Source organism: Rhinoderma darwinii, chromosome 11 (genome assembly GCF_050947455.1).
Source record: "Rhinoderma darwinii isolate aRhiDar2 chromosome 11, aRhiDar2.hap1, whole genome shotgun sequence".
Lineage (NCBI taxonomy): Eukaryota > Metazoa > Chordata > Amphibia > Anura > Rhinodermatidae > Rhinoderma > Rhinoderma darwinii.
Window position 1 is genome coordinate 30,953,182 of NC_134697.1, and position 13,637 is coordinate 30,966,818.

The 13,637-nt window shown below is 46.5% G+C and overlaps 1 protein-coding gene across 4 annotated transcripts in view; it reads right to left on the minus strand.

The window, feature by feature from the left end:
- IDE (insulin degrading enzyme) overlaps positions 1-11,623 on the minus strand; it is a 96,713-nt gene extending 85,090 nt beyond the window's left edge. The window contains exon 1 of one of the 4 annotated variants that reach the window (XM_075840991.1): positions 11,548-11,623. Coding sequence is in view for 1 of the 4 variants with exons in the window: in XM_075840989.1 (XP_075697104.1) it covers positions 11,046-11,110 (65 nt within the window). In the remaining 3 variants the exon portion in view is untranslated. The other 3 variants (XM_075840990.1, XM_075840989.1, XM_075840992.1) reach the window with 3 other exon arrangements.
- Positions 11,624-13,637: the final 2,014 nt, after the last annotated feature.

Genomic DNA, 13,637 nt, shown 5'->3' on the forward strand with positions numbered 1-13,637 from the left:
TCGTAGTCTTCAGACAGGGAAGCCATGAGAGCATTTGAATTTATGAGCCACACTTTCCTACCTGGCAGTCTCAGGGATGAATGGGCCTTCGGCAGATCCCAGAAAATTCTGACTGTCGGAAAGTTTAGTGCCAACAGCAAAGTTTTGCAGAGGAATAGTAATCTGAGGCAGAAGCTCTTGGGTTCAGCGAATGGAAAACTTCCTAGTTTTAGCAGGACACTGCTCTGTGCAAAAAAATATGGCCCATAAAAACTAATGTGCAGTGTTTCATGTGGAAGAACTGCTGTTGGAGCAGCAAATGGGAGTGGGGGTACCTAAATTATTGATGTCTGTACTTTAGAAATGAGATGTTCAATGTGACTATAGGGTTCTGAGGCTTGGATGTCCTCTATGAAGAGATGCCAAATTGAGCAAAGTGGTGCACGCTCTGTGATACATTTGGCACCTCTTGCTAGACACTTCTCTTCAGTATTCCACCTCTTGGTTGGCTTAATAACGCCGGTTTTATTTTGGCACACGTCAGGGCATTTTAAGCCATGCCCCCTTTCCGCTAAGTGTCTAATGCGAAAGTTTTCTAAATGGATTTGCATAAAAAGAAAAAAATAGTATATCTGCCCCTTGGTGTTCCGACTGCTCCCAATTTTTTATTATTTTTTTTTGCGGTCAAAGAAAAACAAAAAAAACATTCTAAATCTAGAGACTGAAAACGCCTACATATCCAAGGCTCTGTTCATACTCTTCTATGATAGATACATTTTCGAACAGATCCCAACAAAATCCAATCGATCTATAAATTAGGAACGTTGAGCGCTGCCATTTGACGGCAACAATAGTGCTGCAGACTATGCTTTTCTTGCAGACAAACAGGAAAAAGTAAAAAAATAAAACCCCACCAATGTGAACAGAGCCTCAGGCCCTGTTCACATCTGTGTTGGAGCCTCCGTTAGGGGCCTCAGTCACAGATCCAGCCTATAAAAAAAATTTTTTTAATCAGTACAGCATTGACGTAATTCATACGGAATCCATTAAAGGCAATGGGTTCCGGCGGGCACCGTTTGTGTCAGTCATGCAACGGAACCGCCGCTTCCAGTATTTTCGTTCTGCTCCTCTGACGGAGCATAACGGAAACACAGACGCAGATGTGAACAGGATCGTATACTTTATTTTTCAGCTAAGAGTTTGATGTAAGTACATCCTGTTCAGACAAGCCTCTCGAACCAAAACATGGACTAAAACAGGAGTAGATAAAAAGTAACAAAATTAGCGACATGTGAACCCATCCTAATGGCTCAGATTTCAAGAAGAAAGTTGCAATCCAGGAACCAATTCTATTGAGCAACATCTAGTACATAAATTGCATTTACTGTCAAAAATATCTATAAATGCATTAAACCAGAAGGCTACGAATAAAGCACTCCACAATGTAATAAATAAACATCAATGATAGAACGATTACCTGGCATACAGCACCCTCATACCGAATGGATTGAACATGAGAGCAATTTATAATCTGATTTTTTATAAAAAGGAGTCTGGATTTCGTCGGGAAATCGCAAAGACGTTGGAGGATATGACAGTGGTTACATAAGTTTATAGAGAAGATATAACCTGCCCTGCCAGGTGCCGAATGCCATTTATCCAAATGAGTCATACTACAGCATGCCAACAGATCTGGAGGAAAGTACATAGTGGACTCAGGCTTCGTTCACACCTGCGCTAGGGCTCCATTCTGTCAGAGCTTTCCGCCGGAACGGAGCCGACAGACAAACCGAAACCACAGGTTTCCGTTTGTCTCCGTTGTGCAAGGGTTCCGTCTTTTTGACTGAATCAATAGCGTTCTATCAAAACGACGGAACCCTTGAACAAAGGAGACAAACGGAAACCATTGGCACCGGATCCGTCACCATTGAAATCAATGGTGACGCAAACGGAAACCTATGGGTTTCCGTTTGTGTCTGTCAGGGCTCTGTTCCGGCGGAAAGCTCCAACGGAACGGAGCCCTAGCAGAGATGTGAACGAAGACTTAGTTGAAAAAAATTACATGAATAATCCTTATACATTTTCTTTATCTAAAAGAACAGGTCGGAGGTTTTCCAGTTTCATGTAAATAAAGTTTAATCACTGTATAATGAATGTGCTGCAAATTTCTAATATAAATGGTGATTCAATTCTTCCTTTCTTACTACCGGTTTGCTGTCAGTGAATAAAGACATCCCTATTTTACATCTAGAGGCTAAAAATCTGTACAGACCCGAAACATCTCACTGCTAAAAAATGTAAAACACTATGGAGTAAGGCCTTATTCACACGAACGTGTATTACGTCCGTGATACACACGTGAAAATCACGCGCGTCTCACAGACCTATGTTAATCACAGACTGCCTGAACGGCCCCTTTGACTTTCACGCAGCCCGTGATTGTCACACAGGGTATGTGCGCTGCGTAAAACTCACGACATGTCCTATACTTGGCCGTTTTTCGCTCATCACGCACCCATTGAAGTGGGTTCATGAAAATCTTGCACGGCACACGGAAGCACTTCCGTGTGCCGCACGTGATTCGCGCTACAGTAGTAAAGTGATCGAAAAAGAAGAGCACTTCCTGCTTTTATGTTTGTAAACATAAAACCAGAGTGTCATCACGCTGCCATATGCGCAAAATTCATGCAGGCACGCACCAAATACTCACGCCACACGGAAATTTTGCGCTTGCAAAACGGACACGTTCTTGTAAATAAGGCCTAAAAGTAAAATGCATCAGCCTGGACGCCACACTGTTTTGCTCAAAAGATTGCTGAAACTGGATACAATTGTGGCAAATTCTCAGCTGTGAGAAGTGTTCGGTCGGTATAGGATTTTTAGTCCCTGGTTTCCACGGTCCGTGCATGGCCCAGGAGCCCAGACCTCAGAAAGAACGGGCAAGTCTTGTTACGGCCGTGTTCTGCAGTCCAGGCTCATAACAAATAATGGCCGTGGCCATGTGCTCGGCCCGCGATTTGCGGGCGGCTTGCGGGTGACAGTCTGCCCCCCGGCCGACCCGAAAATCACGGCCGTGCACACGGCTACTGTCGTGTACATGAGGCCTTAACCCCTTGGCGACAACCAACATACTAGTACGTTAGACGTACGCCATCACAATATGGTCTCAGGAGAAAAGCCCACACCATAAATCGGCAAGTGCCGGATGTTGCAGACAGCAGCCTGTATCGGTGATTACTCAAATACCTGGCTTTTAACCGCTCAGGTGCCGTGGTCCACAGCGACCATGGCATCTGAGCAGTTAGAGGGAGCTCCCTTTGTCACCCGATCACCCGCCCCCCGCGTCAAAATTCACTGATTGCAGATCAGTTGCCCTGGCAGGAGGAAGCCTATTGAAAACCTCCAGGCCTGGCTAAGGCGGGATTCACACGACCGGGTCGCTCCCGAGCCCGAGTGTCGGCCGGTAAAATCGCCCATTTTGCCCGGCCGGTTTGCATAAAGTTATGCATCCGTGCCGGGCCGGGCAGATCCGGACAGTGACATCAGCGGCAGCTCCTGAAGGGGAATCCCCATGTGTTCGGGGATTCCGCTTGAGGAGTTACCCCTGATATCACTGCCCAGATATGGACAGAGACATCAAGCGCTCTGTCCAGGAGCGGAATCCCCGAAAACACAGGGATTCCGCTCCTTCAAGGAGCTAAAGTGCGGCTAGCACATAGCAGAGCGGGGAGATACCTCCCTGCTCTGCTATAGTGGCGTCGCTAGAGTAGTAGCAGCCGCAGCAGCAGCTGCTGCTACTACTACTAGCGGCGCCATCGAAGGTGTCGCCGAGCCAGGGTGCTTTTAACAAGCAGGGGAAGGGAGCCAGCGCAGCGCTCCCTCCACCTGCTGTACACCCCGGCCCTGCAACACAGTGTACAGCGATGCCATTCGTCAGAATGGCATCAACTCCTCCTCCTCACATGCACTCTGCGCTGTGAGGAGGAGGAGATAGAGCGCAAGCGCCGGGAAACCCGGTCATCACTCGGAACACATTCCGGTGATGGCCGTGTAATACCCGGCCCCATAGACTTGTATGGGAGCCGGGCGGCCGGGTGCCCGGGCAAAGATAGAGAATGTCCTATTTTTTGACGGCCGGATTTTCCGGCCGTCAAATAATCGGTCGTGTGAATAGCCCCATTAGGGGTCTATCATTCCTAATGCAGCCGGGTGCCGGCCGATTTATGAACGGCCGGCACCCGGCCGGGAAACCCTGCCGTGTGAATGAGGCCTAAGGCTAAGTTCACATCTCGTTTTTACTCTACATCTGACGTGCACATTTTGACATGAGAAACCAGTGTCAAAAAGTGTACGACAGCGTGTACGTGGATTTCTAAGGTCAGGACGGATGCCCTAATGGTGTCGTTTGTGCTTATGCTGTAGCCTTTTTTTTCCCATGTCCGGAAAAGTGTAGTCTACTACGCTTTTCATGAATACCTATACGAGTATAGACCATTGGCATGTGCCAAACAATAATGCGTCCACACAAATCATAAAGCAAATATCAATACCTATACCAGACTGTGAAGACTACTAGTATATCCAGAAAATGAAACACACATAGCACAAGTCCTGTACCATGACAATATAAAATAAACTTTATTGAAATATACATAAACACATTGGCCATCAAAATATAAAAACAATATAGCACACAGTTAAAAAGGAGAGTATGGAGGAGCTGCGTGAATAATCCAATATATATGCTACCATACTATAAACATCCTGTGATGTGGTAACAAATGCAGATATCTATAGAAAAGATAATCATATAGATCAAGTATTTGGACAACAGAAGCACATAAATATATTTAGCACCTGACAGAAGAGCACACAATTGTGCATGTATATAAGAGTATACAGCTAGAGCTCCAAGTTGCACCCAAAACAAAGACCATGCTTTATAAATAAAGGGGGCGGTCAGTGTGGAGTGTTCCTGCGTGCTTCCTATCATGCAGTCCATGGGTTTGGGGGGCGGTCAGTGTGGGGTGTTCCTGCGTGCTTCCTATCATGCAGTCCATGGGTTTGGGGGGCGGTCAGTGTGGGGTGTTCCTGCGTGCTTCCTATCATGCAGTCCATGGGTTTGTGCAATATCCTTTATTTATAAAGCATGGTCTTTGTTTTGGGTGCAACTTGGAGCTCTAGCTGTATACTCTTATATGCATGCACAATTGTGTGCTCTTCTGTCAGGTGCTAAATATATTTATGTGCTTCTGTTGTCCAAATACTTGATCTATATGATTATCTTTTCTATAGATATCTGCATTTGTTACCACATCACAGGATGTTTATAGTATGGTAGCATATATATTGGATTATTCACTCAGCTCCTCCATACTCTCCTTTTTAACCCCTTAGTGACCACTAATACGCCTTTTTACGTCGGTCACTAATGGGCTTTAGGCTAGGCTGACGCCTTTTCACGTGAGCCTAGTCTAAGTCCTGCACGGGTCTCCCGTGCAGGCTGGAGCTGGGGCTGTGCTGTCTGATGACAGCTGAGCTCCTGCTCCAACGCCCGCGATCGAAGTTTACTTCGATCGCAGCCGTTTAACCTGTTAAATGCCGCCGTCAATAGCGACCGCGGCATTTAACTTTGTTTACAGAGGGAGTGAGCTCCCTCTGTCACCCATCGGCGGCCCACGAATGCAATCGCGGGTCTCCGATGGGGTGTCATGGCAGCCGGGGGACTGATAAAAGCCCCCAGGTCTGCCCTGGACATATGCCTGTTAGGACGCGCCGGAGGCACGTCCTAACAGATTGCCTGTCAGATTTACACTGACAGGCAATAATGCTCTGGTATACGAAGTATACCAAAGCATTATAGCAGCGATCGGAAGATCGCACAGTAAAGTCCCCTAGTGGGACTAATAAAATAAGTCAAAGTGAAATAAAGATTATTAATAAAAAGTACAGTAAAAAAATAAATAAAACCATTTTTTTCCATAAAAGTGTAAAAAAAAAAAAAAAAAGTACACACATGTGGTATCGCCGCGACCGTAATGACTCCATTAATAAAGTTAATATGTAATTTAAACCGCAAAGTGAAGACCGTAAAAAAAAAAAAAACGCAAAAAACCATGGCGAAATTGCAATTTTTTTCCATTGCCCCCCAAAAAAGTCATAATAAAAATGAATCAATAAGTCCCATGCACCCCAAAACAGTACCATTCAAAACTACGTCTTGTCCTGCAGAAAACAAGCCCAAAAAATCATTACATTGATGGAAAAATAAAAAAATTACGGCTCTTGGAAAGCGACAATGCAAAAGCAAATAATTTTAGTTCAAAAGTGTTTTTATTGTGCAAAAGTCGTAAAACATAAAAAAAACTCTACATATGTGGTATCGCCGTAATCGTACCGACCCATAGATTAAAGGTAACCTGTTATTTACGTCGCACAGTGAACGGCGTCAATTTAAAAACGCATAGAACAATGGCGGAATTTCAGGTTTTTTTTTATAATCCCCCCCCAAAAAGGTTAATAAAAGTAAACATAAAAATTATATGTACCCAAAAATGGTGCTATTAAAAAGCACAACTAATCCCGCAAAAAAAAAAGTCCTCATACAGCTATGTAGACGAAAAAATAAAAAGGTTATAGCACTTTGAATGCGACTATAGAAAAACGAATAAAATAGCTTGGTCATTAGGTCCTAAAATGGGCTGGTCACTAAGGGGTTAACTGTGTGCTATATTGTTTTTATATTTTGATGGCCAATGTGTTATGTATATTTCAATAAAGTTTATTTTATATTGTCATGGTACATGACTTGTGCTATGTGTGTTTCATTTTCTGGATATACTAGTAGTCTTCACAGTCTGGTATAGGTATTGATACTATGCTTTTCAGTATGTTTCCAAAACATATACGTTTATATTTGTATTGATGTCAATGGCGACGTATGCAATATTAAACCCTACGTTTGCATACGTAAAACGTATACGTTTTAGTAATTTCTGCAGCGTGTGCAGGGGGCCTTAAAGTGCATCTGTCAGCACATTCATGCTGTCACATTAGCACTTTAAGGCCCAGTTCACAAGTTGTTTTTTTTACGCAGATTTTGACGTGGAAACCGCAGCAAAAAAAACAAAAAACACCAAAACAAACTGCTGAAATTGCCTCCCACTGAATTCTACAGGAGGCAGAGGACTTTTTTTTTTTTACGCTGCGGTTTTCAGCTGCTCGCGGTTAAAAAAAAAAAAAAAAAAAGAGCCGCATGCTCTATCTTGCCGCGGTCCCGCCTCAGGCCTCCCTTGAAAATCAATCGCAGGAAGAACTTGCAGGCCGATCAAGATCTGCCTCAGAATTCCAGAAGGAATATTGAGAAACATTTTTCTGCCTGCAAAAAAAACAAACTAAGGCTATGTTCACACGGAGTATTTTGCAGGAGAAATATCTGCCTCAAAATTCCGTTTGGAAGTTTGAGGCAGATTTTCCTCTCCCTGCACGCCGATTTTCACGGAGTTTTTTGCGGCGTTTTTTGCCATTGAGCGCCGCGGGCATAAAACACTGCGAAATACGCTTTCTCTGCCTCCCATTGAAGTCAATGGGAGGTCAGAGGCGGAAGCGCCCGAAGATAGGGCATGTCGCTTCTTTTTCCCGCGAGGCAGTTTTACTGCTCGCGGGAAAAAGACGCCGACGCCTCCCATTGAAATCAATGGGAGGCATTTTCGGGCCGTTTTTGCGACGCGGTTTCCGCGTCAAAAAACTCGGCAAAATACTCAGTGTGAACATAGCCTTAGGGTATGTTTACACGCAGTGTTTTCAGGCATATTTCGGGGAGTTTACGCCTCGAAAAACGGAAGCTGAACGCCTACATACATCTGCCCATTGAAATCAATGGGAAAAACAGCATTTAGTTCATACGGGGAGTTTTTTACGACGCTGTTTAAAAAAAAAGGAGCGTACAAAGACGCTCCGTAAAAAGTAGTAGCAAATTTCATTTTCAGCTTCAAAAACGCCTGAAAATCAGAGGCTGTTTTCTCTGAAATCAGCTCCGTATTTTCAGACGTTTTTTGTTAAGCGTGTGAACATAGCCATACCCTTAAGGGCCTACAGTGTCTATCGGCTCTTGGGAAAAAAAAAACCCACAAAGCTTCTCATCGGTTTCAAAATAACTTTAACCCTAATTGGAGATTAAAGAGGCTCTGTCACCACATTATAAGTCCCCTGTCTCCTATATAAGGAGATGGGCGCTGTAATGTAGGTGACAGTAATGCTTTTTATTTAAAAAACCGATCTATTTTCACAACGTTAGGAGCGATTTTAGTTTATGCTAATGAGCTTTCTTAATGCCCAAGTGGGCGTACTTTTACTGTCGACCAAGTGGGCGTTGTACAGAGGAGTGCATGACGCTGACCAATCAGCATCATGCACTCCTCTCCATTCATTTACACTGCACTAGCGATATAGTTATATCACTATGTGCAGCCTCATACACAAGCCCTAACATTACTGTGTCCTGATAATGAATACACATGAAATCCAGCCTGGACGTCATGTGTACTCAGAATCCTGACACTTCTGACTCCTTTCTGTGAGATTCCAGCAACGGATACGAAATCTAGCGAGATTACGAGGTAAACGAGATTTCGTATCCGTTGCTGGAATCTCACAGAAAAGAGTCAGAAGTGTCAGGATTCTGAGTACACATGACGTCCAGGCTGGATTTCATGTGTATTCATTGTCAGGACACTGTAGTAATGTTAGGGCTTGTGTATGAGGCTGCACATAGCGATATATCTATATCGCTAGTGCAGTGTAAATGAATGGAGAGGAGTGCATGATGCCGATTGGTCAGCGTCATACACTCCTCTGTACAACGCCCACTTAGTCGAAAGAAAAAGTACGCCCACTTGGGCATTAAGAAAGCTCATTAGCATAAACCAAAATCGTTTTTTAAATAAAAAGCATTACTGTCACCTACATTATAGCGCCCATCTCCTTATGTAGGAGACAGGGCACTTATAATGTGGTGACAGAGCCTCTTTAAGGGTATGTGCACACGCAAAATCAAGAACGTCTGAAAATACGGAGCGGTTTTCAAGGGAAAACAGCACCTGATTTTCTGATGTTTTTTAAGCCACTCACGTTTTTTGCGGTAGTATTTGGAGCCGTTTTTCTATAGAGTCAATGAAAAACGGCTCAAGAAGTGACATGCACTTCTTTTTCGCGGGCGTCTTTTTACGCATAATTTTTTGAAAATGAGGCGTAAAAAAACCGCCCCGTCGGAACAGAACGCTGTATTTCCCATTGAATTCATACGCCTGAAAACACTACGTGTGCACATACCCTAACCAAATATGATCAACGACAAACTTATAACAAAAATTTTAGGCTTCGTTCACATGTGCGTTGGGGTCCCGTTCTGACGGTCCGTCTGAGCTTTCCGTCAGAATGGGACTCTGAACAGACAAAAAACAGAGGTGTCCGTTTCCATCACCCTTGATTTCAATGGTGGCGGATCTGGTGCGCATGGTTTCAGTTTGTCTCGGTTGTGCACCGGACCCCTCTTTTTGTCAGAAGCAGTAGCGTAGTTGACTAAAAAAAAACAAAAAAAAAAAAAAAAAAACAGCATTTAACGCTTAGGCTGGGTTCACACGACCTATTTTCAGACGTAAACGAGGCGTATTATGCCTCGTTTTACGTCTGAAAAGAAGGCTACAATACGTCGGCAAACATCTGCCCATTCATTTGAATGGGTTTGCCGATGTACTGTGCAGACGACCTGTCATTTACGCATCGTCGTTTGACAGCTGTCAAACGACGACGCGTAAAATGACTGCCTCGTCAAAGAAGTGCAGGACACTTCTTTGGACGTTTTTGGAGCAGTATTCTCATAGATTCCAATGAAAACTGCTCCAAAAACGGACATAAACGCAGCGAAAACGCGAGTTGCTCAAAAAACATCTGAAAATCAGGGGCTGTTTTCCCTTGAAAACAGCTCCGTCATTTCAGACGTTTTTGGTCACTACGTGTGCACATACCCTTAGGGTATGGTCACACGCTTAACAAACTACGTCTGAAATTACAGAGCGGTTTTCAGGTGAAAACAGCCCCCGATTTTCAGACGTTTTTTGCATGTACTCACATTTCCCACGGCTTCCATTACGGCCGTAATTGGAGCGGTTTTTCAATGGAGTCAATGAAAAACGACTCCAAAAGACGTCCAAAGATGTGACATGCACTTCTTTGACGCGGGCGTCTTTTTACAGCGACGCGTAAAATTACACCTCGTCTGAACAGAACATCGTAAAACCCATTGAAAGCAATGTGCAGATGTTTGTAGGCGTAATGGAGCCGTCTTTTCAGGTGTAATTCGAGGCGTAAAACGCCGTAAAGCGCAGCACGTGGATGAGGTGTTCAGATCTCACCCATTTTGCTGCTACTTTATTATGTTGCAAAATTGCCATCTGTAAAACCCGCAGCATTTCCATCCCGCGTGCAGGAAGCCTACGCCAGCATTTTGTAAAACGTAAGTGTTCTTTTATTGTAATTTTGAACATGCTTTTTTTTTTTTCTAACAAGTCCTATAGAGAAGCCTATATGGGGGGGGGGGGGGGGGGGGGACAAAAAAACTGCAGAAAAATAAACACCACACCCAGATCATGCTTAAAACCAAACACCACAGACTATAAAAGAAAACGCCAAACAAAAACGCAGTTGTACGTAGCACATTTTAGGTTTCTCGATAACCTTTGGTCCCACTAAAAAACACAAAAAGTGGTCTGTGTGAATTCAGCCACAAGCCGACACCCGGTTGCCTGAACCTTTCCCAATATATGATACACGTAACTTCTCATAATAATGGCCGAGTTAGGGTCGGTGGATTATAATAACTATATAATAATGACGCTCGGGTGTGAGGAGGATCAGGCAGCCGCCGTCCTGTCCATATACACAGCATGACTTCTATACAACGTGACTGCTGACTCACGACTTTACAGAGTGCCCGGGGAGACAGATACGGAACATACCCGGCACGGGCTGGAGGGTGTACTTGAGGCCGCTTTTTCCCACCATCTTACCCTGATGTGAGCGATCGAGACCCCCAGAGGCAGTGGACGAAGAGGCGACGGGAGCCCTGCAACATGGCCCGGCACCGCAACAAGAGGAGAGGGGGCGGCCTATGTATGACAAGGCCCTCCTCCCGTCACCCAATGCTAACCTACGTGCCGGCAACTACGCCACCATGCCCGCCTCCAAACACCACACAGGGCCGGCCTCCAGCGTGCGATACGGAGGATCATTCGCCTGCCCACCTCTTATAATACCAACGTAACGATACATGTCAGTCTTCCCATCTAATCCCCGGTCTGTCCTAAGAACGCGGCCGCACTGCTGAGGGGATTCTGGGGGAGCGCATTACGAGACCCCGGGGATATAAGCCTATCCAAGGCCTGTCCTCTCACTACTTACCAAGAGATGGCGAAGCCGGGAGGATAAAAGGACGGCCGTTACTCCACGTCTCTTATAAGAGGGAGGGGGGAGGACTCGGCTCGTCGTGCTGATTAGTCACCGGCACCTTACCTGTCAGCAGGAGCCCTCCTCTGTATTGTCACTAGGCTGTCGGCAGGATCCCTCCTCTGTATTATCACTAGGCTGTCGGCAGCGGCCCTCCTCAGTATTATCACTAGGCTGTCGGCAGGAGCCCTCCTCTGTATTATCACTAGGCTGTCGGCAGGAGCCCTCCTCTGTATTATCACTAGGCTGTCGGCAGGATCCCTCCTCTGTATTATCACTAGGCTGTCGGCAGGATCCCTCCTCTGTATTATCACTAGGCTGTCGGCAGCGGCCCTCCTCAGTATTATCACTAGGCTGTCGGCAGGAGCCCTCCTCTGTATTATCACTAGGCTGTCGGCAGGAGCCCTCCTCTGTATTATCACTAGGCTGTCGGCAGGGGCCCTCCTCTGTATTATCACTAGGCTGTCGGCAGGATCCCTCCTCTGTATTATCACTAGGCTGTCGGCAGCGGCCCTCCTCAGTATTATCACTAGGCTGTCGGCAGGAGCCCTCCTCTGTATTATCACTAGGCTGTCGGCAGGAGCCCTCCTCTGTATTATCACTAGGCTGTCGGCAGGAGCCCTCCTCTGTATTATCACTAGGCTGTCGGCAGGAGCCCTCCTCTGTATTATCACTAGGCTGTCGGCAGGGGCCCTCTGTATTATCACTAGGCTGTCGGCAGGAGCCCTCCTCTGTATTATCACTAGGCTGTCGGCAGGAGCCCTCCTCTGTATTATCACTAGGCTGTCGGCAGGAGCCCTCCTCTGTATTATCACTAGGCTGTCGGCAGCGGCCCTCCTGTATTATCACTAGGCTGTCGGCAGGAGCCCTCCTCTGTATTGTCACTAGGCTCTCGGCACCAGCCCTCTGTATTATCACTAGGCTGTCAGCAGGAGCCCTCCTCTGTATTATCACTAGGCTGTCAGCAGGAGCCCTCCTCTGTATTATCACTAGGCTGTCAGCAGGAGCCCTCCTCTGTATTATCACTAGGCTGTCGGCAGCGGCCCTCCTCTGTATTATCACTAGGCTGTCAGCAGGAGCCCTCCTCTGTATTATCACTAGGCTGTCATCAGGAGTCCTCTGTATTATCACTAGGCTGTCAGCAGGAGCCCTCCTCTGTATTGTCACTAGGCTGTCAGCAGGAGCCCTCCTCTGTATTATCACTAGGCTGTCGGCAGGAGCCCTCCTCTGTATTATGACTAGGCTGTCGGCAGCGGCCCTCCTCTGTATTATCACTAGGCTGTCGGCAGGAGCCCTCCTCTATTATCACTAGGCTGTCAGCAGGAGCCCTCCTCTGTATTATCACTAGGCTGTCAGCAGGAGCCCTCCTCTGTATTGTCACTAGGCTGTCAGCAGGAGCCCTCCTCTGTATTATCACTAGGCTGTCGGCAGGAGCCCTCCTCTGTATTATGACTAGGCTGTCGGCAGCGGCCCTCCTCTGTATTATCACTAGGCTGTCGGCAGGAGCCCTCCTCTATTATCACTAGGCTGTCAGCAGGAGCCCTCCTCTGTATTATCACTAGGCTGTCAGCAGGAGCCCTCCTCTGTATTATCACTAGGCTGTCGGCAGCGGCCCTCCTCTGTATTATCACTAGGCTGTCAGCAGGAGCCCTCCTCTGTATTATCACTAGGCTGTCAGCAGCGGCCCTCCTCTGTATTATGACTAGGCTGTCGGCAGCGGCCCTCCTCTGTATTATCACTAGGCTGTCGGCAGGAGCCCTCCTCTGTATTATGACTAGGCTGTCGGCAGCGGCCCTCCTCTGTATTATCACTAGGCTGTCAGCAGGAGCCCTCCTCTGTATTATCACTAGGCTGTCAGCAGGAGCCCTCCTCTGTATTGTCACTAGGCTGTCAGCAGGAGCCCTCCTCTGTATTGTCACTAGGCTGTCAGCAGGAGCCCTCCTCTGTATTATCACTAGGCTGTCAGCAGGAGCCCTCCTCTGTATTATCACTAGGCTGTCAGCAGCGGCCCTCCTCTGTATTATCACTAGGCTGTCGGCAGGAGCCCTCCTTTGTATTATCACTAGGCTGTCGGCAGCGGCCCTCCTCTGTATTATCACTAGGCTGTCAGCAGCGGCCCTCCTCTGTATTATCACTAGGCTGTCGGCAGGAGCCCT